The sequence below is a fragment of the Sturnus vulgaris genome, chromosome 13, assembly GCF_052056855.1.
Source record: "Sturnus vulgaris isolate bStuVul1 chromosome 13, bStuVul1.hap1, whole genome shotgun sequence".
NCBI classification, from domain to species: domain Eukaryota; kingdom Metazoa; phylum Chordata; class Aves; order Passeriformes; family Sturnidae; genus Sturnus; species Sturnus vulgaris.
In genome coordinates, this window is record NC_142255.1 from 20,094,810 (window position 1) to 20,120,738 (window position 25,929).

At 53.8% G+C, this 25,929-nt stretch overlaps 2 protein-coding genes and 1 non-coding gene across 4 annotated transcripts in view; 1 reads left to right on the top strand and 2 right to left on the bottom strand.

The window, feature by feature from the left end:
- Positions 1–3,599: 3,599 nt before the first annotated feature.
- MORF4L1 (mortality factor 4 like 1) lies at positions 3,600–17,274 on the bottom strand. 2 transcript variants are annotated; one of them, XM_014887853.2, is made up of 13 exons: positions 17,148–17,274; positions 15,711–15,757; positions 13,761–13,828; positions 11,664–11,750; positions 11,440–11,520; positions 9,758–9,820; positions 8,140–8,165; positions 7,474–7,562; positions 7,267–7,368; positions 6,914–7,002; positions 5,734–5,906; positions 5,341–5,425; positions 3,600–4,276 (listed from the first exon to the last, which is right to left on the bottom strand). In XM_014887853.2, the coding sequence occupies exons 1-13, from the start codon at positions 17,185–17,187 to the stop codon at positions 4,192–4,194; spliced, it is 1,035 nt and encodes a 344-aa protein (XP_014743339.1). In that variant the 5' UTR covers positions 17,188–17,274; the 3' UTR covers positions 3,600–4,191. The 2 variants fall into 2 exon arrangements, with proteins under 2 accessions (XP_014743339.1, XP_088028886.1); XM_088172760.1 differs by having other exon boundaries at positions 5,341–5,517.
- A 506-nt stretch (positions 17,275–17,780) lies between these two features.
- TRNAK-CUU (transfer RNA lysine (anticodon CUU)) lies at positions 17,781–17,853 on the bottom strand. Its single transcript has one exon. It is a non-coding gene; the product is annotated as a tRNA-Lys (tRNA).
- A 1,094-nt stretch (positions 17,854–18,947) lies between these two features.
- The window catches only part of ADAMTS7 (ADAM metallopeptidase with thrombospondin type 1 motif 7), a 37,330-nt gene continuing 30,348 nt past the window's right edge, over positions 18,948–25,929 (top strand). Inside the window, exons 1-6 of the mRNA XM_088172814.1 lie at positions 18,948–19,041; positions 20,055–20,398; positions 21,206–21,377; positions 23,096–23,307; positions 24,381–24,464; positions 25,059–25,183. Of these exons, the coding sequence (XP_088028940.1) occupies positions 18,948–19,041; positions 20,055–20,398; positions 21,206–21,377; positions 23,096–23,307; positions 24,381–24,464; positions 25,059–25,183 (1,031 nt within the window). The remainder of the gene's footprint in view (positions 19,042–20,054; positions 20,399–21,205; positions 21,378–23,095; positions 23,308–24,380; positions 24,465–25,058; positions 25,184–25,929) is intronic.

The following is a 25,929-nucleotide window of genomic DNA, read 5'->3' on the forward strand; positions in this document are numbered from 1 at the left end:
ACTGCGAGACACAAAGGATCACGAGGGGCTCCTCCCCGGCCGCTCCCAAGCGCTAATTGCTGAGCTGCTGGACCAAGAAGCACGCAAGGATGGCCCGGGCCAGCAATTATCCCTCCTCCTCCTCCTCCTCCTCCTCCTCCTCGGAGCATCACCTCCACCTGCGGCCGCCTTCAGGCTCAGCCTTGGGGGTGTCGGGCTCAGCGCTCCCCGCACAGCTTTGGGTGTGGTGGCGATACCTGCCCTGCCCTGGGCTGCCCGCGGCGGGAGGAGCCAGCTCTGCATTCCTCGCTCCCGGCATCACTGAGCAACCCAGGGAGGGCACAGGGGAATGGGCACAGCCCGGTCCCTGCCCTGCAGCTCTCCTGTCCCTCGGATGGCACTGGGGCAGCGAGAGCGCCAGGACCTGCTCGGCTGCTCTACGGAACCCGCAGGTCCTGGAAGGAAAGGGAAGGGAAGGGCCAACCCATCCCTCAAGCACGGAGCAGCCTCTGGATCCGGGGAGGGCACAGGGATCGGGGCATCCTCTCGATCCCGGGAGGGCACAGGGATCGGGGCATCCTCTCGATCCCGGGAGGGCACAGCTCTTTCCATGGCCAGCTCGGAGCCCCAGCCCTGCTAACCCCAGCATGGCTGTGGGACCGTGGGGATGATGCTGATCCCGTTTCCATGGAGAGCTCATAGAGATCAGAAGAGATGGAGAGGGGTGGGAGCTCCATCAGCACTGGGGCCCTGGAGAACGAATTCCTGTTTTATACGGGAAGGGACGCCGGGTTTCCACTCCCCACCCAGTTCAGAAACAAAAGCATCGATTGCGGCACCGGCAGAGTGTCCCGAGCCAGCTCCCACCCTTTGGAAAAGCCACTTCCCTCTTTCCTCGGGATGTGCCGCAGGGCCGGGAGCCAGGGCAGGTGCTCGGTGCTGTGTCCCGGGAAGCTTTCCCAGCTTCAGGTGTGCCCGACCCACGGCAGCGACTCAGGGACCCACGGCTGCTGAGCACAGTGCAGTGAGCCCGGGTTTGTGTGTCCCAGCTCCATTAGGTGGCCTAACGAGGTAATGACACTCCAGATCACCGAGTTGCTCCTGAAAGGTTGTTTTAGAGAATTAACTAATTAGCCAGCAGCCTTCATTGCTGCATTTAGCAACCCCCGGGTGCCAATTACAGGTGAGAGCAGCGGCTGCTCCCTGGCCGCTCCTGCCAAGGACCAGGACTGGATCTCTTGGGACTCCCACCCTCCACCCACTGGCCAAGACCTGCCAGCCCCTCCAGCAGCTGGTGAAGCCATGGGAATCCCATGGGAATGGAAACCTAAGGGTGCCACCCAGCAGCAGCAGGGTCCCCAAGGGGACACGCTGGTCCTGGCAGCCCCTGGCACGCCCTGCTCACGGCCCAGGGCAGCTGCAGAAAGCTGCTTTACTCCAGAGAAGCCGATTACAGCTCCCTGACACCCAGGAAGGCCACACAGGCAGCAGAACCCACGGTGGGGCTGGAGCTTTGGTGCCACCTTTGCTCTGGGGACACCAGTGGGTCCTTGGGGTGATGGGCCAGGGGAGCATCCTCTGTGGTGCTCCCTGCAGCTCTCATCCTTCATCTCATTAATTCGTGTTAATAATTAACAGGAGAGAGTAGAGCAAGCCTTGGCATGATCCCAGTGTGGTATTAGAGGTGTGGAAAGCCTGGTGAGCACGTGCCCATTGCAGGTAACAGGGAGCCCCACGGAGCCCTAATGGGCTTTGGGACCATTAGCTCCTTATCCCCTGCAGGGAGCTCCAGAACCCCCAGCAGCTCTGAGAGCCCTGGCTCCATCCCACATCCCTCACCCTGAGCCAGCCCCATGGTCACAGGCAGTGCCACCGTGTGATGTGTGCACCCCTGGGCAGGGCACAGCTCCCAGCACAGCCTGAGGCACAGGGACACAGGCAGGACACAGCCAGGACGACACTGGGATGTGGTTATGGGGAGGCAGGACACCAGGACAGGGTTATGGGGACACAGGCAGGACACCAGGACAGGGTTATGGGGACACAGGCAGGACAGCAGGACATGGTTCTGGGGGCACTCACCTGTGTGGATGCCATGGCTGAGCTGGGCAGTGCCACTGGGATCGCTGTGCTCTCCTCTGCTGGAGCCCAGGAGCAGCCCTGGGGATGGAGGAGCGTTGGGATCACGGCTGGCACAGGCACTGCTGTGCTGGGCAGGCTGCAAAGGGCAGCAGGAAAACAGGGCGAGGATGGAGCCAGCCCTCCACACCCCCCAGCACAGGAAACCACCCTGACACGGGAGCAAAGGAAAAAGGTGACACAGCACAGGGGGCAGGATGCACAGCTGGAATGCTGGGAACAGCAGGAATAGCACAGCTGGAACAGCCAGAACAGCACAGCCCCAGACAGTTCATCCCTGCTCCCCACAGCTTCCCCATACAATCATTTTCATTTCTGTAAAAGCACCTTTTCCAGGAGGGAGCCCAGGCTCTGTCACATCGTGCTGTGCCAGGGACTCCACTTCCAAGAGCCTCCCTTCCCGGGCACGGGGCCTGGCCTGCAGCAGTCCATCCTTGCAAAGATTTCATTTCCTGCTCTGCAAACCCCTCAGCTTCTCCAGGGGGGACAGCCCTGTCTGAGGAACCACAGCCATGAGCACACCCAGCCTCTGTGGGGTACCAGGGAAGCCAAGAATTCCTGCCCCAGGCCAGCCTGGAAGAGTTCAGCCTTTCCAGGAAGGGCTGGAAGGAGCAGAGGCTCCCAGCTCAGAGGGGCACCAGGGTGTCCTGTCCCTGGGAAGCAGCAGGAGCCCAGGGACCTTCCCACATGAAACAGAATCACCAGAAGATCCCAACAGGCCTCGGTACAAACCCTGTGCTGTGACCACGGGCACTGACAGCAAAGGGCAGTTTCACTCTCGGGGTAGCTGGCAGAGGATAAATCCATTGTTCAGATTGGAACATGATCCTGGCTCCGGGTAATGGCCAGGATAAATAATGAGAAGTGGCTAATTAACAATGCAGAGGCCAGCAGGCAGGGATTGGAAGAGGAGCACCCACCCTGGGCTGGGCACAGTGCCCTTCCCTCCTGCCTGCCCTGAACAGAACCCAGTGCAACCCCCTGGCAGTGCCTGAGCTGCTCCAGCCCTGCCCCATTCCCATGGAAACTTCCCCTCACCCCATTGCTCAATATTGTTCTTTTTCCATGGAACAGCAGATCCTGCTGCTTTTCCAAACAGCTCCAGCCCAACTGGGGGCTGTGCTCAGCACAGGAGGGCACCAGGGCAAGGTGGGACAGGATCGTGCTGGATTCCTGTCCAGGGAATGCAGGTGCTGGGAGGGCACAGCCCATGCTGGGGACACACTGGGACCCTCCTGCCCCTCAGGAAGGCTCAGTCCCACCCCAGAGCAGCCCTGGATGGGCAGGATGGGTCCCACATCCCAGGCCACTGTGGCTTCCTGCAGTAACATCTGCGATTAAAACCTGGTATTTTGTCTGCAAAGAGCAGCTACTCAGAGCCAAGTCATGCAATGCCTTTAAGAGATCCAAACCCCTCATTCCCTTCATCAGCCTGGCCAGCACAGCAGCAAAACTGATGAAAACAAACAGCAGAAACCACATTTGAAATTAAAAAAGTTTATTTGCAGATCTGTAAAACAGCTCTGCCAAAGACCAACATTTCCAAACACTACGAGATGAGAATGCATTTTCCTATCATTAGAATATAAAAAAAAGTCACAGTCCTTCAACTACCCCATGAAAAGCAGACATTTATGAACCAAACATTGAACTTCCAACACCAAAAAGTCACTGGGGTGAGTGAGACAGTCAATAGCACCAACACAGGTGACACAGCCCTCGTGGGTCTGTCATGACAATGGAATAAAGCAGGTTAGTGAGGCCGAGCCTCGGGGGGGAGCAGCCCTACGAGCACTGAGTTCAGACAATGACACAGCAGAACACATTCCTTTACATCCCAGCGATGCAAACACCAAGCCAGAAACACCACGGGGCTCCCAGGAGCTCTGAGCTTCCACTTCGGGACAAGAAATTCCACTGGAGAACGAGAAATCTTCTGGCCTTGGGTGGCAGTTCCATTCCACACACACACAACTGGATTCACTTCATGCTTACAGGAGCTGTGTGACAGGGAGCTGAAGGACAGGATGCACAAGTGGTGCAGGAGCCAACCTTGCTCCGTGCAAATTTGGCTTACACTGCCTTCCGGTGGTACTCGGGAGGGGCCACCTCGTAGTCACTGGCACTGAACAACGCAGAGGAATTCTTTGCTAAGTACCTGCAAAAACAACAAAAAGCATCCCTTTGCCTCTTGCCCAAACTCTCTGTTGTTCAGTGAATCTGTGACTCGTGTTTGCCCAGACACACAACAGGGTTTGGGAAGCACCAGTCCCACATCAGCTCTGCCAAGCACTTACAGGTCTGACAGCTCAGCCAAAAAATCCACTCCAAACCTGCTGCCAAGCACCTCTGGCTCCAGGTGAGCTCAGCAGCTCAGCATTAACAGGATGAAGCCGTTGATCTTTGAGGTTCAGGCAGCTGCTGTCCCAAGAATGGATTTGGGACACCGGGAAGTTCTGTCTGCACGAACAGGGCCCCTCAAGGGCTGAGTGAAGGATGGCAAAACAAGGAATGGCCAAAGGGAAGGAAGGGCTGTTTGCCATTCATTCTCGTGGAATGGGTTCAGGATTTCTGGTCTCTGGGTTCACATCTCCACCTCACAGCCAGAGCTCCTCAGCACCTGCACTCACCTCAGAGTGCCCCAGAAGACCAGGGCTATCCCCAGGGCAGGTTTTCCTTGGCTGATTGTTGCCAAGCCCTGCTGCAGAGCCATCCTGGATTTACTGAGGCTTTTCTTTCAGCTTCCAAATGATCACAGAATGATGGAATGATTTGGGTTGGAAGGGACCTTAAAGCTCACCTCATTTCACATTGAAGTGTTTTATTATTATCAGGATGTTTTCCTCCTAAAACATCCCATGGATACAGAGTTCCACAGCACACTAAAGCCCTGGTGACAGTCTGTCCCAAAAATAACATTCCTAAAGTTCATCAGTTTTTAAACATTTGCTCAATTGTTGTTGAGTAACTGTTGTGTAATTTAATAGCTTGTTGGAATTATCATCTGCTTTTTATAGCAGCTATAAATAAATGTTAAAGCATTTATTTTGCAACAAGGAGCAGATGGGACAGGGTAGGAGTGCAGATTAACAGGACCAGTGAAGTGGAGTCTGAGAGGAAGATCCCACAGACAGGCCCCAGTTATACAACAATCCCCTGAAAAGGGGCAGCCTGAGCTCCCTGACCCCTCTCTCTCTGCTGGGAGACCTCCCAAGTACTCACTTTAAGAAGTCATGCAAGTAGTTCAGGAGCAGAGCCAGACTCTTCTCATCCAGGGGCGTGTAGGCCAGCATGGCTCCGATCCGCACTGCTCACGGGAGGGACACTTGTCACAAACACTGCCTCGGCTCATTGTGCAAATCCACAACTGACAGCAGCACAGAAAAGCAGCCCGGGAATCTATTCCAACATAGTTCACCCAAAACAACCAGACTTAAAAAATTCCTTTCCATCCCAAACCCTGCAACAGCTCTGAGTGTTTTGGATACACGGATAGGGATGAACCCACGCTGCAGGGAATGGACCCACAGTTCAGATCTGCCTGCCACAGGCTCGGGAGAGGAAAAGCCACCCTTGAATCCTTCCCAGAGCTCCTCCTCCCCCCAGTTCACTCACCGAAGAGCCTCAGGAGGTGAGGGGCACCGTAGACCTGGGACATGGGGGCGTCGGGGTGATCCGCCAGGATCTCGGCGTACTGGGGCCTCTCGAACTTGTAGAGGAGCTGAGTGCCCAGCATGACATTGAAATACTCCTTGATGCCAGCCACCACCTCGTTGACAGCATATTCCCTGGGGACAGAGAGCTCTGCAAGGCCTGCTCCAAGCACCAAGGGTGAGCCTTGGCTCGGGGACATCACCAGAATCAGGAGGGTCTCTCACAGGAGTTCACATCTTGCAAGGAAATTGGTCTGGGGACCTTAAAATCTACAGCCACGGGAGGGATGCAATTCCAGACCTCCCTGGAAAATGGGCTGTTCTAAACTGAGCCAGGATTTAAGCAAACCAAGAGCAGCAGTTCTCAGCCATCCTCTCCCTTGGAGCAGCCCTTCTGCAGCCACAGGCAGCACTGGGGACATTCAGCTCTCACCAAAGCTCATCCCAGCTCACACCAGGCTCCAAGGGCAGTACAGAATTAATTCATACTGAAAAAGAATTTCAGGAGCACCTGCTGCCTTCCTGCCAGGCCTCTCCTGGAGAATCCAACCTCACCCTGCCTGCACAGGAGCTGGCAGTGACAGAGGAGCACAACCTCACCCCACCCCGCCAACAAATTTAGAGCAGGCATCAGGACAATTACATCACAGGAGGTTCAAACACCCTGACAAGTCAATTATCTGCTTCCCTTGAATGGAAGAAAATTACTTCCCCTTTCTGTTCTCCCTCTCAAACAGGAAAGTTTCCTGCAGAGTAAACACACCTTGTTTTGCTCAGGGCTGACTGCTGGGGTAATTATAAACAATAATTGGCTTTGCCCATCTGAGTATTTACAAGTCCTCGTGCACCTCCCTGGCCCCTGGCCCTGTGAGGGCACTGAGCTCACCCCACACGGCTTTTCTGGGAATTTCTGTCAGCTTCCTTCAGGAAAAGGCTTAGGGCAAGTGGGGAAGCAGAAATCAGATCCAGAAAATAAAAAAAGCAGTTTGGAATGACTCCCTCAGGATTTCTGAGCACCTCCATCATCTTGGGCTTGGAACAGGGACTGGCCATGGGGCTGGGTCAGGTTTCACAACTTTCTTCCATTTTCCATGGAATCCAAGCCAAGGAGGTGTTGAAGGCTGGCAGTGAGCATTACTCACTTGTTATCAGTATTTCCTCGGGATTTTTTGTAGTTTGCATAATCCTCTAAAATGGAGTCCACATTCTTCTTGGCAGGGAGGTAGAAGAGCTACAAATGCAAACCAGAACAAACACAAGTTTGTCTCATTCTTGCAGACATTTATACCTGGAAGCTGAACTGCAACCCTTTCTCCCCAGGACATTTTAGGGTGAAATCAGCAGGTTAGGATGGTACAGGTTAGGAATTCCTCCCAGAGTTTAGATGGGCATTAAAAAAATACAAACCCAACCAAGCTGGGCAAGCTGGCAGAGTGGAAGGTGTCCCCCAGGGCTGGGCAGGGTTTTCACAGGTAAAATGTGAAATGTTTTTCACCTGTTTCTGCCTGGTGATCAAGTCCCAGTCATCCACCAGCCATGGCTTCAGCTCCTCGGGGATCTTCACCTTCACTTCAACCCTGTTCATAAACGTTTCCTCCTGAGAAAAGCCAAGCCACACTAATTACTCTCAGGTACTAATTGGGAGCACAGCACCCTCCTGTTTTCCACCCAAAATCCCTGGGAGGGAATGGAAAACACTCACACTCTCCACGGTGGGATCCACCCGAGCTCTCTTCTTCCTGGGGGGCTGGGGAGTCTCACTGGTGCTGCTGCCCTCCCCAATGCCTGGAGCTGTGCACAGCAGCAGGAAAAAGCAGAAGGCAACATTTATTGAGCAAAGGAAGGCTCAGATTTTTCCTCAGGTCACCTTTGCACCTGTTAGGGTTTTGGTGGGGTTTTTTTTCTTTTTTTTTAAATTATTATTTGTGTTCTGGGAGTCCCCCTTCAGTGCCAGTGTAAACTGCTGCACTGGCATTTACCTGAGGGAGGTTTCTGCACTAGAACCACACCAGCCTGTCTTATTTTTTTCAGGGAGGATTATTGGACCCAGCAGCTCAGCTTTGCAGCTGTGTCATGTCCCCATGTCAGTAAGAAATCCTAAGTTTGACTTAGGAAATGATTTCAGCAGATCAGCTTCACTTTTCAACTGCAAGAGCTCAAAATCCTGACAGACTGGAACAAGCAGATTTTTGTACAGAAAAGTGTGAACCTTCCCCATGCTGAGCAGGGAGAGCCCCAGGAGCCCAGCAGGGACAGCACAAGGTGTCAGTGAATTTTTGGGGCAATTATTGAATTATTGAAAGTCTGATTTCACCTGCAAACCCTCCACTAGAGAGACCCACTCAGATGGAAAATAAAACACACTTACTTTTCTGCTTGTTCTTTTTTGTTTTCCTGCAAAAAGAACAAAAATTATTGCACATGTCAAGACAGTGGTACTTAGGGAAGGCACAGCAGAAAACCAGAAAATGTTTCAAGCATTCAGCACAGGGAGCAGATGCTCAGGGGCTGTGTTCAGCTAAGGACACACGGAGGAAATAAAAGGAAATAAAAGCTTGGCCTCAGAGCTATGGTACCACGAGATTCTTCATGGAACAGGTCAGAATTCACCATTTCTGGGAAGTTTTGTCCTTCCCAAGAGCTCTTGGAGAACTACAAGAGGTTTGTAGCTGTTTTATTTCAGGGAAACAGAAGTGCTGGGAATTCCCAGAAAAATCTCACTCCACTGAATTAACTTCCAGTAAAAGATTGAAAAAACCTCCTTTACCTTTACCACTGCAGCAGCAGAGGGGAGATTCAGGAGCACTTGGGCTATTTCCCACTCATTTTTAGGAAGTTTTACTGGAGTGCCACTGCTCATTCTCAGCTTGTCCCCTGAGCCTGGATCCACTGCTCAAAACTTGGGCACTGGGTGGGTAAAACCTCACCAGTCCAGCACTGATCCCTTAGAAATTCAGCACTATCTCAAATTATTCCTGTTTTCTCAGGCTCTGAGCTGGGTTTATCAGGGCCAGGAAAAGGCAGAGCTGGGAGAGCAAAGCTTTGCTCAAAGGCCAAGCAGCTGAGATGAGGCTGGAGCTGTGGGCAGGGTGAGGCTCAGACTGAGGCAGCAATTCCCAGGGCAGGTCACTCCCTGTGGGCATGGAAGGAAAAGCTTTTCTTCCAAACCCACCAGGGAGCCCTGCCCAGGATTAATTCACATGATAAAAATCATCTTAACAATTAGAATAGGAACAGAGTTTTTTAAAAACTGCATTTAGACCATTTAAAACCAGCTGTTATTCCCTCATTTGTTACTCAGTGCCAGATCTTCCCTCCAGAACACTTGGGTTACTCCTCCTATTTTTTCAAGCACCCATTAACTCTGTTTCCTGATTTTAGGCCCATGAAATGTAGAATAAATTATCAGAAGCTGAAGTTCAGCAGAGCTACATTTAACAGTCAGAAGGTGTTGCACAGGCAACCATAAAAGCTGCTTTAACTCCACTCTTTTTTCTGCTATAGCTTCCAGTTATCAGAGGATGAATAATTATTTTAAACCCAAACTTGCATTTCAGACAATTTCCTATTTGATCAAAGCTTTGGGAACCAGTGGCTGCAGTTTACAGAACTCTGGACAGACTCAAACAAAAACACAGCACAGGGAGCAGCTTCTGAGCTCTCCCAACACCAGCACTGCTCCCAAAGCTCCAGAAAATTCCTTGGGTTTGATTTCCAGGAGCTCCAGGCTGCAGGAATCAGGTTCTGCAAGGATCCAGGGCCAAAAGCCTGGAGCCAGCTGGACAAGGAGGGAAAAGAAGGAAAAGCAGGGAAAATGGAGATTGGGCCCCAGGACAGCCAAGGGCTCCCAGGGTTTGTTCAGAAAACAGGGAAGGGAAAAGGAAAGGAAGGGAAGGAGGCAGGGAAGGAGGCAGGGAAGGAAAAGGAAAGGAAGGAGGCAGGGAAGGAAAAGGAAGGGAAGGAGGGAAGGAGGCAGGCTGACTCACCGTGTGGAGATGGCCGGGGTCTCCAGGCAGCACACGGTGTGGGCTCCATCCCTCCGGAAAAACCTGGGGACAGGTGACACACACGGGCTCACAGGGCAGCCCAGGAACACGAGACTGACCCTCCTGGCAGCTTGTGAGCCCTGAGCACTCCTGGGGGACAGGCTGTGCCACCACTGCTCGGCTGTCTGAGGAATAATTTCGGAGTATAAATTTCCTTTCCCTCAGATCCTCCAGGAGTGCTACAAAAGGTGAATTGTGAGGCTCAGAGATGCTGCCAGGGTCACCCTTTCAGAAGAGCTCTGTGAGTTGTTCCTCCCCCTCCCCAGCAGGAGCACTTTGTGTATCTGCAATGAGCTGCAGTGTCCAAGGGGACAATCCAGAGGTTTTCATTTTGGGAAGGGTTTGCCCTGTAGTGCAAACAACACACACAGGGCTGAGTCAAACTCTCAGCCACAATCAGCTCCCTCACATGGGAGACACTCAGCTGGAACAGCCCCTTAAGAGCCTAATTAGTGCTGGCCACCTGCTTTAATTAGGTTTTAATGATGCTCATTCCCAGCTGCCCACACAGAGCTGGGCTGGGCTTTGTGTGACCCCAGGTGAGGAGAGGCAGGGGCTGATTCCTGGGGAGGAATCACAGAACTCACCTGGCCTGGAGCACCTGGGCACAGGGGGGATCCTTCCCCAAAACCTTTCCCCAAACCAGGAGCCAGCTCCAGGCCAGATTTTGGCCAATCCCAAGGTGAAAGTGCTCCAGGACCCAGAGCCAAGCCCAGTTCCTGTCCCTGTGCTGCCTCCTCAAAGCCATTTTCACATTTCACAGCAGACCTGCCCCTCCATCAGGCATGGAAGCTCTGAGGCTGCTGCCAAATCCACTTCTGAAGAGCTGGTGGCATTTCAGCAGCCTCCTTATGAAGGCCAGAGTCACAAATGAAGGTAGGGACTCAAAACATCCCATTAGTAAGGGTCACTTTCTTCATTAAGTGAAACCCTGCCCACACAAATGACAAATGAGCAGAGCTGCACTGATTGTCTGAAAACCTACCATAAAATCTGCCCTGAAACACCAGAAGGATGGAGTGAAGGAAATCTGACAGTCACAGCTCAAATTAAGTTTTTCTAGTAGATGCCTGAGCTTGTTTCTGGTCTGTTAAGGATGCAAATCCATTTTTAATGGTGTATTTATTGGTTTAGTTTTAGTCAAAACCAGCCAAAGAAAGGCTCTTTAAATGCAGTTTTGACAACTGTACCATGGCAGAAGGCAAGGCACTGTGAGGATTTTATTCCAAAGTGCCTGGAAGAGCTGGGAAATTCTACAGAGAAACTGATTTATACAGAGATTTGATTTAAATCAAATACTGATTTACAGAGAAACTGATACAAGGCTTATGAGGAATCACCACTTTTTGAGTCACCAACAACAGAGGGCAAAAAATGCAGAGTGTGTCTGCTCAGCACCTCAATTCAACATCACCTCTGCAGCACCTAAAAGGCATTTTTAATGAAATACTTGAACAGAGGCCTTTTGGTACCATTAAACTGCTTTTCACAAGAAATGGAGCTGAGCTGCAGAGCTTTTAAATGTAAAACTGAGGAGCCAAAGTTTGGGAGGTGTTTTGGGCAGGGTTTGGGGGTGGGTTGTCCTGTTTGGGTTTTTTATTTTTAAATAAAAAGCATCTTACACTTCAACATTCTTCTGCTGCAGACCAGAAGTCTTCTTGCCTGGAGCAGCCCCTCTCATCTTCCCCTCTGCATATTGTTCCCTTTAAAACAGAGCATGTTCAGAAATAAGATTTTGGTGGGAAAAGAAGCTGCTTGGATTTTGGTTTGAAACTCAGAAAATCGCCCTGATCACTTTGGATTGGAGCTGTGTTAAACAAATTTTCCCTCCTTCCCCCCTACTCACTGGTTGGCCTTCTGGAGTTCCTTTTGTTTCTGCAGGTTGGTGTCCACGTATTTGAGCACTCTGCTTTCTGGAACCCATTCATCCCAGCTGGAAAAAAAAAACCCAGAGGTAAATAAATCATCACTAAAAACCATCCCCTGATTGAATTCTACACACAACAGCCAATTAAAAGCTGCACAGAATTTGGGGCTGAACTCTTTGTGTCAGGTCATGGACTGGCACAACTCGAGGCCAAAGTTTCCAAACTTTCCCCATTGAAGGAGCTGGGATGATTTAAGTGTAACCCTCATTTCCAGCTTCCCAAACTTGAAAAGATGGGAAATTTAGGAGGGACAGAACAGTCTTTAGTTCAAAAGAAGCATCACAGGAAAAAAATAAAAAATACTCTATGCTTACAAAACGATGGGATATCTGCAGCCATAGTGTATCACTGGGAAAGTTTCCTTGATCTATTCCAACATTTTATAGGTTAACAAATTCAGCAATAGGGTCTTACTGTAAGGAGAAGAGCTCTGATTTCTGTCTGTGAAGGAAACCAAGATGGAATGAATATCTGCAGAATCTGAACGATTTAAGAGAACAGCTGTTGGGGAAATTAAATTGCCATTTCCAGCAGGAATTCCACTTCAACACAGAGTGCCTCAGCTGAGCAATCTGACAACTTATCTCAAATAAAACACATTACAAGTGGCCAAGGCATTCTGAAGCCCCTCAGTTAAAGCTCTTCAGGGACAGTTCTGTGCCATTTTTCAGCAGCTGCCAGTCTTGGAGCGTGGTGTGGCCAAACCAGGAGCTCCAGAGGGTGGAGAGAAGGCAAAGGCAGCATCTCCAAACTGCAGAGAAAACTCTCAGGGCTTTGGGCAGGGCTTGGCTCAGCTGTTTGAGCCACTTCTCCCATTCCTGCCTGTCCTCCCTCCAGAAGAGCAGTGTGAGCAGGTGACACCTCTGGGCCCCACAGTGACAAAGCTTTCAGGTGTCCTGCCTGCCCACATTGGCAAAACAACCCCAAGTCAGGCCCTTCCAGCTGCAGAGGGCCCCGTGAAGGCTCTGCTGCCCTGCCTCTTGCAGCAGGGCCACTTTTCATGTCCTTAATTGGAAGCTTAAAGACAAAAAAAACAAAAACAAAACAAAAAAAACCCCCACAAACAACATAAGTGAGAAAAGCAGGATCAGGAGAGCACTCCTGGCACAAAGAGGGGAAGGAAGGGACAAACTGAGCTGCCTCATGAAGAGGAGCCAGCACACCAAGTGGCTCTGGCCCTGGGAGTGTTGTGTTCACACTGAGACATCCCCTGTCCCTCTGGCAGGAGGGGATGCAATTAAAAATCACAGCTAAAGCAGCAGGTTCAGCTCTTAGTCACATCACTGGGATTGTTGTGACTAAGAGTCTCCTCAGCACTGAAATCAAATCAAATCAAACAGGAAACTGCTCTCTGAGACTTCTGGGTCTGAAGAGCTGAGGTTTTTAATCACTTAAAAAAAAACCCTCCACTTTTCCTAAATTCAAACCAAGGGGTAGAAAATTTAAAAAAGGGAGAAAAATAGATCAATATAACAACTTTTCACCTTTAATGGGATCAACATTTATCTCACAGAGGTGCCTGAGACCCTCAGCCATCTCCCACCTGGAACCCTGCCAGTTTTTCAGGAGGGAAAAATATCTGTAAGTTGATTTAAATCTGAGAGGCTGGAACTGAAGCACAGGCCACAGCTGCAGCTAAGGCAGCCCCCAGCAAGCTGGGCTCCAAAATCCCCTGCCAAACCTGGCCTAAGAGGCAAGGCCAGGGGATCTGAGTGCTTTTGCCTCCCAAGGAATAACAAGGAAGTTTTCATGGCAGATGAGTTTCTGCCAGGGAGGAATTCCAGCGTTTCCCACCCTGAACAAGCAGAATGTCCCAGGGCATTCCCAGCATCCCCCTGCAGGAAATGTTCTGGCAATGTTCTCTCTGTGTTACACAAATCAGCTCAGGGGTAAAAATCATCCTGCTCCATCCCCGAGGATGTGCCAGCAGAGCTGCTGTCCCCAGCCCACACTCACACAAAGCATCTCCCTGGAAAGGAAAGAGAAATCCTGCTTTTATTCCATGCACTACTTACTTTTTATTCCAGCCACTGTAATGGATAAAGTATTTCACTTGCTTGTCCTTTATGGCAACCTTTACACACTGGAACAGAGAAGAAAGGTCAGTCAGTCCCAGGGAAAACAAGGGGATTTCAGGGAATTTTGCTGCTTTGACTTGCAGAGTTCTCCCTGCCCCTGAACTTCTTGGCTGTACAAATCAAATCCACCAACTCAACACTTCCTGCAGGAAGTTCAAGCCCTGTTCTGGAGGTGCTGAGATTCAGCTGCCACTGAAGCACTGACAGAATGAGGCTGCTGCAAAACCTGCAGGGCTCCAGGTCCTGGTCTCTTTAAAAGGGGTTTTTCTTCCATTGAACTAAAATCTACTCACAGAAGTTAAAATTGGTATTTTCTTGGCACCCCCGAGTGTTTGGAGGGCAGAACCTTTGCCTACACAACATTTTCTCCAGACCACACTGTGCTGTACCCACTCCAACTCCAAAATATTGCCAGAGAGGAACCTCCTGTCCCAGGAAAACACATGGGACTCCAAGCCAGGCTCACGTGAACCTGCAGCCAGGACTGAGGTTCTGCTGCTCCTGCTGCAGCTTCTGACAGCCTGGATTAAACCCAGCCTGTCCCTGCTTCTTTTGGAGAATAAAGGGGCTGAGCACCAAGAAAAAGATGACTCAAAGACAGTTTTGTAGTAAAATGTTTTTTCCTGTTTGCCTCCCAAAGAGCTGCTCTGAGCACCTTGAATTGGGACACTGAGGACGTGGTCAGGAACAAAACAACTGCTGGACTGAGAACCATGGCAGAAAAATAGATCAAAGGAGCAGGAAGAAAGCCAAGGTTGTTATTCATTACTACTGACAAAGCAGCTTTCAAAATTAAACCCCCTAAAATAAACAAACCAAACCTTTTTTTAAATTATACTTCGAGCTCATTCTGCCAGTGCAGCAGCTCAGGAGGATCCAGTCAGTGCAAAGCAGCCAAAAACCACTTGTGAGCTGGGAAATCCCTTCCAGCACCCAGCTGGCACAGCCTGATGCTGCAGCACTCCTGGCACTGTGGGAAGGGAGGGACAGAGCCAAGCACAGCTCGGGGCTGCTGGGCTGGCACAGGGCGAGTTCCCCAAAACCTGCAGCACCCTCCTCTCTGCAGGCACAACAGCCCTGAGCACACACTCCCAACAAAAACTGGGGATTGTCACACATCCCAACCTCCTCACCCTCCTGCTCCAGAGCCAGGAACCCCAAAAACCCGGGATGTGGAGCAGCCCTAACCCTCCCTGGGTGTGATTTCAGCATTACAACTCCTTCTCCTGAAGAGAGAAGCTGAGTGTTTTTCCCTGTGTTAACCTTTCCTGACAACAAATCCTAAAGGATTTAAATCCCTGTCTGAGGTGCCCCAGGAATTTCTGCAAACTTTCTGAGCCACACAGCTGCACCAGCTCCCCTTCCCTTCCCTTTCAGAGGCAGTGGGAGCACTCAAACCCAGAGCTGTGCCTGCACTCACACCGAGGGAAAAGGCCACAAATCTGCAGTGCAGGCTGCTGGGGTTAAAAATCCAGAGCTGGGACTGCACTGCCCTTGGCACTGCAGCCCAGCTTCTCCTGGGCACTGGGGCTGTGGGACACCATGGGCTGTCCTCAGCCACCTCCCCTGGGGAGGCTCCAGGGGCAGGGGACTGAGCAGCTCAGGCACCAAACCCTGCAGCACAAAGTGTTCTGGGACATTCCCAGTGCTCTGGGACATTCCCAGTGCTCTGGGACATTCCAACAGCCTCTGGGAGCTCACCAGAATAGCTGCACGGTGCCACTGGGCTTCCTGAAATCGTTCTGGAGTAGAGCTCCAGGGTTTAAAATTGATTTCAGACAGGTTTTTGTTAATTTTAGTTCCAGTCCTTGGTCCCATCTAGAGGCACAGCAGACAAAACCATTTCCTTGTGTTCCAGGGGAGCCACCTGCAGCCACACACACCTACCTTGGCTTCATAAAGGAGAGGTCCATGGAAACAAAGCACTCTCTCACCTGCAAGGGAAGGGCAGAGAAACAGCTCAGAGCTCCATCCCCATCCCTGTGTCACCAGGAGCACCCAGAGCTGATACCCCAAAGCCACTGTCACCCCTGTCCTTTTCCTGCAGGAAGAGCAGCCAGGATGAGGCTCCCGTGGGGGGTTCTGCTGCTGCTCCCTGCCCTGCCCTGGGGTCTGAAGCAGGATGAGATTGTCCTTCAGCCTGGTTTTATCTGCTCAGGGGCCAGGGCTCATGGTGGGGATTGCAGTGGGCTCAGCTCAGGGGATCTGAGGCCACACGTTTCCTCCTGGATGCTGCAGTGCCTCGCGGTTTTGGGGAGATGAGCTGCAGAACTGTGAAATGATTCTGGGTATCCACCAAGGAAAAGGCTCAGAAGGTTCTCCCCGAAGTGCCCACACATCACACAGTCGGTATTTTATTTAAAAATGTCCCTACAGGCAGGGCTGACAGCCAGAGGTGACATTGCCACCCTCACTGTCACGGCGCTGCTGGAAGACACAGCTCTGCCTCAACGCCCTGCAACGCTTCCCAGGAGAGCTGCCCACAGCCACCGAGGAATATCCACCTTTAAAAACACACGGATGAGCTGCAGGAAGGGCTCTTTGTCTCCAGGATAACCCGGCAGGCTTCAACTCCCTCGCACAAGGGCTGTCCCTGGATCCTCACACCAAAGCTCGTCCCCTTTCCCATCCCGTGGGCAGGGACACCATCCCAGCGTGCTCCAAACCCCAATGTCCAACCCAGATTTGGACATTGCAGTGATGGGGATCCATCTTACACTGCACTGCTATTTTTATTTATCTTACTGATATTACTCTCAACCGCAACCATTACCTAAAAATCGAAACGTACACAGAAAAATCCTCCTAAGAAACACGCAGAAAAATCCTCCTAAGAAACACACGCGGAAAAATCCTCCCACAAAGTCAATCCATCCTCTTTCACCTAAAGCCCGGGGCTGTTGCAGATGTGGATTCCAGCTGTGCTGGAATCCATGAATCCTCCAGCACCGGGCTCCCTTCCAGGGGACAATAAATAACAACCATCCTTCAAACGCATGAAAATAAAAACCGCGACAAAGCAGAGGGATTCCGGCAGTTTTAAAGCCAAGGGAAACGGAGGATATTTGGAATAACGGGGTGGGAAAGGCCCGCGTGCTGCTGGGAGGAAAAAGGAAGGACAAGAAGAGACAAAGGCTGCGGGAATTCAGCTTTCCCAGCTATTGTCACCTCATCGGGGCAGAGCAGGGAGCGATGAGAACCAAACCCCCCGAGCCACGAGCAGCGGGCTGGGAGGCGAACCCCGGTTCCGGACGCCCAGAACCACCCGAACCCCCAGAACCCCCCGATCCTCCAGAATCCCCCCCGAGCCCTGCCAGCACTCACCCTCCTGGAACTTAGGCTTGGGGTCCTGCTTGGGCGCCATTTATAAGGGCCGGTCCCTCCTCCGGCCGCTCCCCGCGGGGCCCCGGCGCTGCCCGGCCCGGCCCGGCCTCGCCGCGCAGCCGCGCCCGGGGCATGCCGGGACTTGGAGTCCTGTGCGGGCCTCCGCGCCCTGAGCATGCCGGGACATGGAGTCCTGCGTGGGACATGGAGTCCTGTGCGGGCCTCCGCGCCCCGGGGCATGCCGGGACATGGAGTCCTGCGTTGCACAAGGAGTCCTCGGCGGAACACGAAGTTCTCCGCGGGACATGGAGACCTCCGCGGGCCCCCGCGCTCCGGGGTGTGCCGGGACATGGAGTCCTCCGCGGGACATGGAATTCTCCGCGGGACATGGAGTCCTGAGTGGATTATGGAGTCCTCTGCGGGATTCCGCGCCCGGGGCATGCAGGGACATGGAGTCCTGCGTGGGACATGGAGTCCTCCGCGGACATGGAGTCCATGGAGTCCTCGGCGGGCTGCCCGTTCCGCCCCGCTCCGCTCCGCTCTGCTGCCTGGCGGCTGTTCCTGCCAGAAAAAAAAAAACAAAAAAATAGAAAACAAGGAAAAAAAAAAGGAAAAAAAGAGCAAAAAGCAATGCGCCCAACGTGGGGCTCGAACCCACGACCCTGGGATTAAGAGTCCCATGCTCTACCGACTGAGCTAGCCGGGCGCCACACGCGCCCAGCGGCGGCCGCGGGTGTCGGCAGCGGCCCCGCGCAGTCCCCGCTCCGTCCGCCAGAGGGCGCAAGCCCCGGCTGGTTCGCATATTTAACATTGTCGCCTAATTAAACGTTAATTAAACGTTATCCCGAAGCCGGCAAGTGCCGAGCGCCGGAAGATGCGGCCATCCCGGGAAAGCCGTGGGATGCGAGCAGCGGCCGAGGGGTTCATTAACAGCGCCGAGTAATCCCGGGGGTTTGATCCCGTTGCGCTTTAACCTGGGAGAAAATAAAAAGAAAATAAAAAGAAAATAAAAAGAAAATAAAAAGAAAATAAAAAGAGGCAGCCCCGGCTGAGGAGAGGGGAACATGGCGGCATCAACCAAGCAGCGTTGTTCATTTTTGACCGAAAATTCGCTGAATTTTGGTGATTTTTTAATCGCAATCCTCACGGCGGGGCTGACGAAGCAAAGCGGCAAGGGAGCGCCAGGGGGCGCCACGGGTCAGGCCGGCAAGGAGTGGTGTAAGCCCCGCCCATAGATGTGCACAACCCCGCCCATCTAATGTGCATAACCACGCCTACCTAATGAACATAGCCCAGCCTATCTAATATACATAACCACACCTACCTAATGAGCATAGCCCCGCCCATCTGTTGTGCATAACCACGCCCCGGTAACGTCATAACCACACCCACCTAATGAACATAACCACGCCTGTCTGGCGTCATAGCCATGCCCATTTAATGTACATAACCACGCCTTTCTATCTGTGTAACCACGCCCATCTAATGTGCATAAGCTTGTCCATCTAATATGCATAACCCCGCCCATTAGTTCTACCCAATGTGCATAGCCCCGCCTAGCTGATGTCTACAAGCACGCCCATCTAATATACATAACCCCGCCTATAATCTGCATAACCTCGCCCATTTATACGCGTAATCCCGCCTATCTGATCTGCGTAACCACGCCCATCTAATATACATATCCCAACCCCTGTTGCCCCAGGCCCCTCCCCCCGTTGTTCCTGACCCCGCCTCCTACCCCAAGCCCCGCCCCCCGTTGTCCCAGGCCCCGCCCCTCGCCCCCAGCCCGCCGCAGCCATGGCGGCCCCGGCCGCTCTGCGCCCGCTCCTGCCGCTCGTCCCCGTGGCCGCCGCGCTGGCGCTGGCCGCGGGCGGGGGCACGGCGGGGACAGGTCCGCGGGGACAGCACGGCGGGGACCGCGGGAGGGGCGGGCGGGGGCTCCGCGGGGATGAGTGCGGGATGTCCGCGGAGCGCGGGGTGTCCGCGGGTGTCGGCGGGGATGAACGGGATGAGCGCCGGGTGTCCGTGGGATGAGCACCGGGTGTCCGCGGGATTGTCCGCGGGATGAGCGGGATGAGTGCCAGGTGTCCGCGGGATGAGCACCGGGTGTCCGCGGGATTGTCCGCGGGATGAGCGGGATGAGTGCCAGGTGTCCGCGGGATTGTCCGCGGGATGAGCGCCGGGTGTCCGCGGGATGAGTGCCAGGTGTCCGCGGAGATGTGAGCGGGAGAGCGGGATGAGTGCCAGGTGTCCGCGGGATTGTCTGCGGGATGAGCGGGATGAGCACCGGGTGTCCGCGGAGATGCTCGCGGAGGAAACGAGCGCTGAGTGTCCGCGGGATGCTCCCGGGGCCGGACTGTCCGGTGGTCCCGCTGCTGCCGCGCTCGCCTCCGGAGTCGCAGACCCGGTCCCTCCGGTCCATCCCGATCCCTCCCGGTCCCCTCCCGGTCGTCCCGATCCCTCCTGGTCGCCCCGGTCCTCTCCCGGTCCCTCCCGGCTCCTCCTCGGCCGCGGAGGCTCCGGGGCGCTCCGTGCCCGGGGCGGCTTTTTCCCTAAAGGACGGTGTCCCGACACCGCCTCAAAGTCGGGGTTTAATTTTTTGGGGAGTTTTTTTCGTTGTTTGTTCGGTGGTTTGGTTGTGGTTTTTTTAGTATTTTTTACTGGCAGCCGGAATTTAACAGCGGGAGCGTGTGCGTGGTTAGCCGGGGCAGAGCCGAGCTCCGGAGCTGCCCCTAAGCCTGACTTAACGCTGTGCCCCGGCAAAGCCCAGCCCTGAGCCCGAGGGCAGCAGGGACAGGCGGGTCCCTGTGTCCCGTGACCGATCCCGCTGCTCCCCAGCGGGCACAGGGGTGTGAGAGGAAAGGTGAGGAGCCCTGCAGGTAAGCACTGCACCCCCTCTTCCAGAGCCGCCCCCCGGCAGCGACATCGTGCACCCCATCAAGGTGGACGAGCGCGGATCTTTCCTGTCCTACGACCTGTCCCACCGAGCCCTTCACCGCCGGTCTCCCCTCTCCTGGAGCAAGCTGCCCGCCTTCTACGAGCTGCACTACAAAGGGCAGCCCCTGAAATTCAACCTGAGCCTCAACAGGCACCTCCTGGCGCCGGGCTTTGTCAGCGAGAGGCGTTTCGGGGGCATCGCCGGTGCCAAGATCCAGCCCCGCTCGTACAACTCGTGCCATATGATCGGGGAGGTGCGGGGCCGGGCGCTGCAGGGCGGGCTCGCTGCCCTGAGCACCTGCGATGGGCTGGTGAGTGCAGCCCCCATCCCACCGAGCCTTCATCCCTACGGGAATAGCAGCTGCTGGGAAAAGAAACCCTTTTATTATTCCTGCCGAAAAAGTGACACCAAAATTCCCAGCAGCAGAGTCAGTGTGTCATCACGCAGGTCAGGATGTAAATTTTCCATGGGTTGCAGTGGTTTGGGAACTCTCCGGGGATGGGTTTATTTGTTTGTGTCTGAACTCCCGAAATGAGCAATCCTCTGCTTTCTGCTGTATAAATGGGATTGTGAGGAGCTCGTGTGGAAACGAGGGGCTGGGAGCTGGAGGAGTTGCTGACAGCACAGCTCCTGGGCACTGAAGCTGCTCGCTGTGACCTGGAGGAGTGGCCCTTTGGGGGAAAGGGCTCAAAACCTCCTGTGGGATTGCAGAAACGGTCCCATATAACCGGTGCTGCAGTGCTCGTGCTCGTGTCCCTCACTTTGGAGGGAGGACAACTCCAGCGGCTCCTCCGTGGCTTCCCAGAGGGCAGGAGTAAAGGGGAGATTGGGAAGAATCCTTCCCTGGGAGGGTGGGCAGGGGCTGGGCTGGAGTTCCCAGAGCAGCTGTGGCTGCTCCTGCATCCCTGGCAGTGTCCCAGGCCGGGTTGGACACTGGGCTTGGAGCAGCCTGGGATGGTGGGAGGTGTCCCTGCCATGGCAGGGGTGGCACTGGATGAAATTTAAGGTCCCTCCCCACCCGAACCGTTCCGTGGTGCTGTGACTCTGTGATCACACGCAGTGCGGGGTTCCCAGGGCTCAGGGAGCCTGACGGTGCTGATTTGTGTCTCCCTGGCAGAAAGGTGTGTTCCAGCTCATGAACGAGGACTATTTCATCGAGCCCGTGTCCGGCAGCCCTCGGGAGGAGGGAGCAGCACAGCCCCACAGGATTTACAAACGCCAGGTGCCCCCGGGCAGGGCTGGGCAGGGCAGGAGCCCCCCGGCCCCGCTGGAGTTCTGTGGTGTGCCAGGTACTGCCCCTTCCCCTGCCTTTGGGGATGCTCCGGGGACCCAGCAGTGCTGGACCTCTCGCTCTCACCCTCTGCTCCCAAGGGGATGATGTGGGGACAGAGCATTTGCTTTCATTTCCATGAAAACTTTGCTTTGTGACCTGCCAGGGGGTTGGAGTTTGGGAGTGGAACTCGGTCACTGCCCTGGGAGCTCCCACTGCTGTGGGCACAGTGTGTGTGTGGGTCCTGCCCTGGGCAGAGCTCATGGGCTGCATGAACTCCTAAACCCGGGATTTCAAGTGCTGAGGAATTCAGTGCATTCCCAGAAGTTCATGGGCACTTCACTCCGTGTTGGAGCTGCAGTGCTGCACATTTCCTGGAGCTCTCTGCTTTCACGAACTGGGGTTGGCTTCTATAATAGGGTTATCTTCAGGCATTCTTCTGATAATCTAAATTAATTATTCAATCTGGGGCAATAATCTTAATGGCTTCTTCTAGGCTTTGAAGTCTGTTCTTGACTCAAGTCCACTCTGGACTTTGAAGTTTATTCTGGAAAATTAATTTCTCTGGGTGTACCCTGGCCTGTGTGTAACTCACGTGGATCTCTGTAGTTGGGGCTGGTGGAGGGCATGTGCTGTGCATGCCCTGCAGAGGAATCCCAAAAGAGTCTGGGGGATTTTAGTGGCTGCCATCCTCTCACTGAGGACGTGTTGCTGTTTGCTTTGCCCAGGACAGGCTGCTGGTGCTGTTTAACCCCTGTCAGTGCACAGGGCTCGGCTGGGAGGCTTTGACAGGGATCACCCCAAGGGGAAATGCCCCAGGGGACCCCCGAGCAGCCTCAGGCCCCATCTCAGCAGCCAAGGACACAACGGGAGCTCCAAGGAAGCTGCTGTGATTAAATTGTCACCGTGGGATTAGCAATTCCTCAAGAGGTGCAGATAGTTGGGATTTTTGGGGCCAGGGGATGAAACACCCTTTTCACAGCTGGCCCAGGGAATGCAGGAGCCCATTGTTAGGGAAGTGAGGCCGAGTCTGATTCCCACTGTGTGGGATGAGGTTTGTAAAGCCTTCACCCAGCTTGGGGCTGACCCTGACCTTGCTCTCGGATCTGTGTCACAGGAAAAGTCCCTGCTGGAGAATTCCCAGTGCCTGGTGTGCGTGAGGAGCCCTCCTCCTCCTCCTCCTCCTCCTCCTCCTCCACACTCAGCCAGCCCAGTGAACGTTCCCTTGTTTCCCCTTAGGAAGGAGCAGAGCCCGGGCTCCTGTGCCTCAGGGGATCTCTGTGCTGGCTCCAGCTTTGGGGGCACTGAGTTTGTGGTGATGGGAACTGTCCCTTCCTGAAAAATGCAGATTTCGGATGACCTGAAATGTTGAGCCACCGGGTTTTTTTCTCAAGCATCTCTGCAGGGTTGTCTGTATAAATTCCTAAACATTAAGACTCTGCTTTGGGAGGCTCCCTGTTCTTTGTGGAATATTGCAAACCCTGTTCTGGTAAAAGAAATTCCTTGAAATGCTTTGTTTATTTTTTTTTGTGTGTGTCCTGCTCATGTGCAGCAAGCTGAACTCTGAGTCCTTTGGGACAGAGCACAGCAAAATCCACACGAGTTATTGAGTTATGGGTCTAAGTGTGGAGCCTGCTCCACATCAAAGGTGATTCCTTTGAATTAAAGATATTAAAGATATTAAAATTGCAGGCATTTTATCAAGGAAATTTTTTTTTTTCCCCTGAAATCCCCCAGAGTCTCAGGAGAGCCTGGAGCAGTCAGAAAGGAGCAGGGAGAGGTGGGAGCAGAGGCAGCACAGGAGGAGGAGGAGGAGGAGGAGGAGGATCAAGCAGCGCTCCATCAGCAGGGAGAAGTGGGTGGAGACGCTGGTGGTGGCAGACCCCAAGATGGTGGAGTTCCATGGCAGTGCCAACGTGGAGAAGTACGTGCTGACCGTCATGAACATGGTGAGGGCTCCTCCTGTGACCCCGGGGCTGCAGAAGGGACAGGAGCACTTGGTGGCTGCTGTAAAGTTGTTTATTGCATGAGTGCAGCAGTCTTGAAGGCAAAGAGTTCAGAATATTAAAGTTTTCTGGGATAGAGTCCTGAGTGGAAGCAGCAGCAGCAGCTCCCTGGCATTTCTTCTTCTGTCCCCTGGCATTTCTTCTTCTTGTTGTTCTTCTTCTCCTGTCTGTTCTTGTTGTTGTTGTTCTTCTTCTTCTTCTGTCTCCTCATCTTCTTCCTCCATTTCTTCTTCTTCCATTTCTTCTTCTCTTTTTTTGTGTGTGTGTGTCACCCCAATACAGGGAATTATATTCATAAATCATCCAACGGGCTAAAACCACGAATCTAAAACATTCTTTCTAAAAAACACGAGTTCTCTCTGCACCTCTTAGAGTCTTGCTGTGAAATGAGCAGGTTTGGGGGTGGCTCAGCTGCTGGGGCTGCCCCTCCTGGCATTCCAGGGGAAAGGTGGGGCTGGGCAGAGACCCCCAGGGAACATCCCAGGGTTCCTGGGGGTGGTGGGTGCACCCAGAATTCCTTTGAGAAATTGAACACATCCAGCAGGAGTGGGGGCAGAGGGCTCCCCAGGCCTTTCTGCCTGGGTTCCAGTGTGTGCCAGCTCCTCTCAGGGTGCTGGGATTTCATGGCCCAGCTCACCCCGGGTGTCTGTTCCTGCCTCCCACGGGGGGAATTCCTGAGGTGTTGTCAACACCTGCAGCACCTCCCCTGCACCAGTGTCCTGGCTGTCCCTGTGTCCCCATGGCTGTCCCTGTGTCCCCATGGCTGTCCCTGTGTCCAGCAGTGTCCCCATGGCTGTCCCTGTGTCCAGCAGTGTCCCATGACTGTCCCTGTGTCCCCATGGCTGTCCCCGTGTCCAGCAGTGTCCCATGGCTATCCCTGTGTCCCATGGCTGTCCCCATGGCTGTCCCTGTGTCCCCATGGCTGTCCCCATGGCTGTCCCTGTGTCCCCATGGCTGTCCCTGTGTCCAGCAGTGTCCCATGACTGTCCCTGTGTCCCATGGCTGTCCCTCTGCAGGTGGCAGGGCTGTTCCACCACGCCAGCATTGGGAACCCCATCAACATTGCCATAGTGAGGCTCATCCTGCTGGAGCACGAGGAGGTGAGACCCAGACTGGGCTGAGCCCGGCCTGGCTGGGCTGGGAGCTGGGCTGGGGCACCAGGATCCCTGCTGGGCTCTGCTCCTGGCCTGGCTCAGCCTGGGAGCAGAAATCCAGGTGCCCACATTTGCCTGGTAGAGCCAGGGGGGCTGCAGAGCCTGGTTTTGGGGTGGTTTATGGTGGCACGGTGCCAGTGAGGTGGCAGGGGGGCTGCAGAGCCTGGTTTTGGGGTGGTTTATGGTGGCACGGTGCCAGTGAGGTGGCACAGGGCTCTGGGGCATTGGGTGGTCGTGTCCAGGCTGCTCTGGTGGCTCTGGGGGGTCTGAGGCCACTCGGGGTCTCCCCAGTCCTTCACTCCCAGCCAGCACAGGGGGTTTTCCTGCTGTGGTTCTTAACCCCTGGTACTGGATGATTTAATGTTTTGGTTGAATCACAGATGAAAAGAAAGCAGGAAAAGGGCTGTCCTGTAAACATGGAGCAATTCCATCTGCAGGGCAGCCACTCCCAGTCCCACTCTGACGTGGCTGGGGTCAAACCTCTCCCCTCCCCATCCCAAAATCCAAAGGGCTCCAGCAGATCTCCCTTTGTGTTGGCAGGAGGACCTGAAGATCTCCCACCACGCAGACAACACCTTGAGAAGCTTCTGCAAGTGGCAGAAGAGCATCAACGTGAAGGGAGACTCCCACCCCCTGCACCACGACGTGGCCGTGCTGCTCACCAGGTGTGTAGCCCTGGGAAGGGCTTTTAACCCTTTAAGTGCAGCAGAAATAGGATGCACAGCTCCACGGTTGTTTTTTATGATGGAAAGGAAGAGCCAAGTTTATTCAGGAACACGCTTGGTTTTATGGCATGGCTGCAACTCCCAGAGTAGAGAAAAGGAGATTGGTTCAGAGAGAAGACACCCCATGGCCAGGCCTGGGCACACACCACAACAGGGCTTCTCTCTTGGTATTAATTCCTTTTTATTGTGACCAAATTATCACCCTGGGAGAAATTCTCCCTGGCCTTGAGCTGGGCCAGCTTATCTGGGAACAGAGCTGAGAAGCTCCAGCCTGGAATATTTTTCAGGCTGTAATTTTCTTACTTTCTCAATACATGTGTCCTACACCAGGTGTGGAGCCCACACAGGTTTGGGGCTGGGGCTGCTAAAAACTCACCTGGCTGCAGGTGGGGGCAGGCAGGGGAACATCCCCGTGGGAGCTGTTGGAATCTCACTGTCCCTGCCTGTGTGTAAGGTGTGCAATGTGAAATTCGGGGCTGTTTCCTGGTGGCTGCAGCTGCTGTGGAAGGTGTCCCTGCCCGTGGCAGGGGCTGGAGTTTAGGTGATCTTTAGGATCCCTTCCAACCCAACCCATTCCATGAGTCTGTGATTCCCTGGACTGGTCTCAGATCTCAGGTTTAGACCTGGGCACAGCTCCCAGCTGAGCTTTCCAAGCCAGGTTTTCACCGTGGCCCTGTTGCAAAGCC

Coding starts and splice junctions, on each gene's coding strand:
- MORF4L1 (XM_014887853.2), bottom strand. CDS start 17,187: ATGGCGCCCAAGCAGGACCCCAAGCCTAAGTTCCAGGAGG. Junction 5,426..5,733: donor TCACCTCCTGAGGCTCTTCG/GTGAGTGAACTG, acceptor TCCCGTGAGCAG/TGCGGATCGGAGCCATGCTG. Junction 4,277..5,340: donor TACTTGCATGACTTCTTAAA/GTGAGTACTTGG, acceptor TTGTTTTTGCAG/GTACTTAGCAAAGAATTCCT.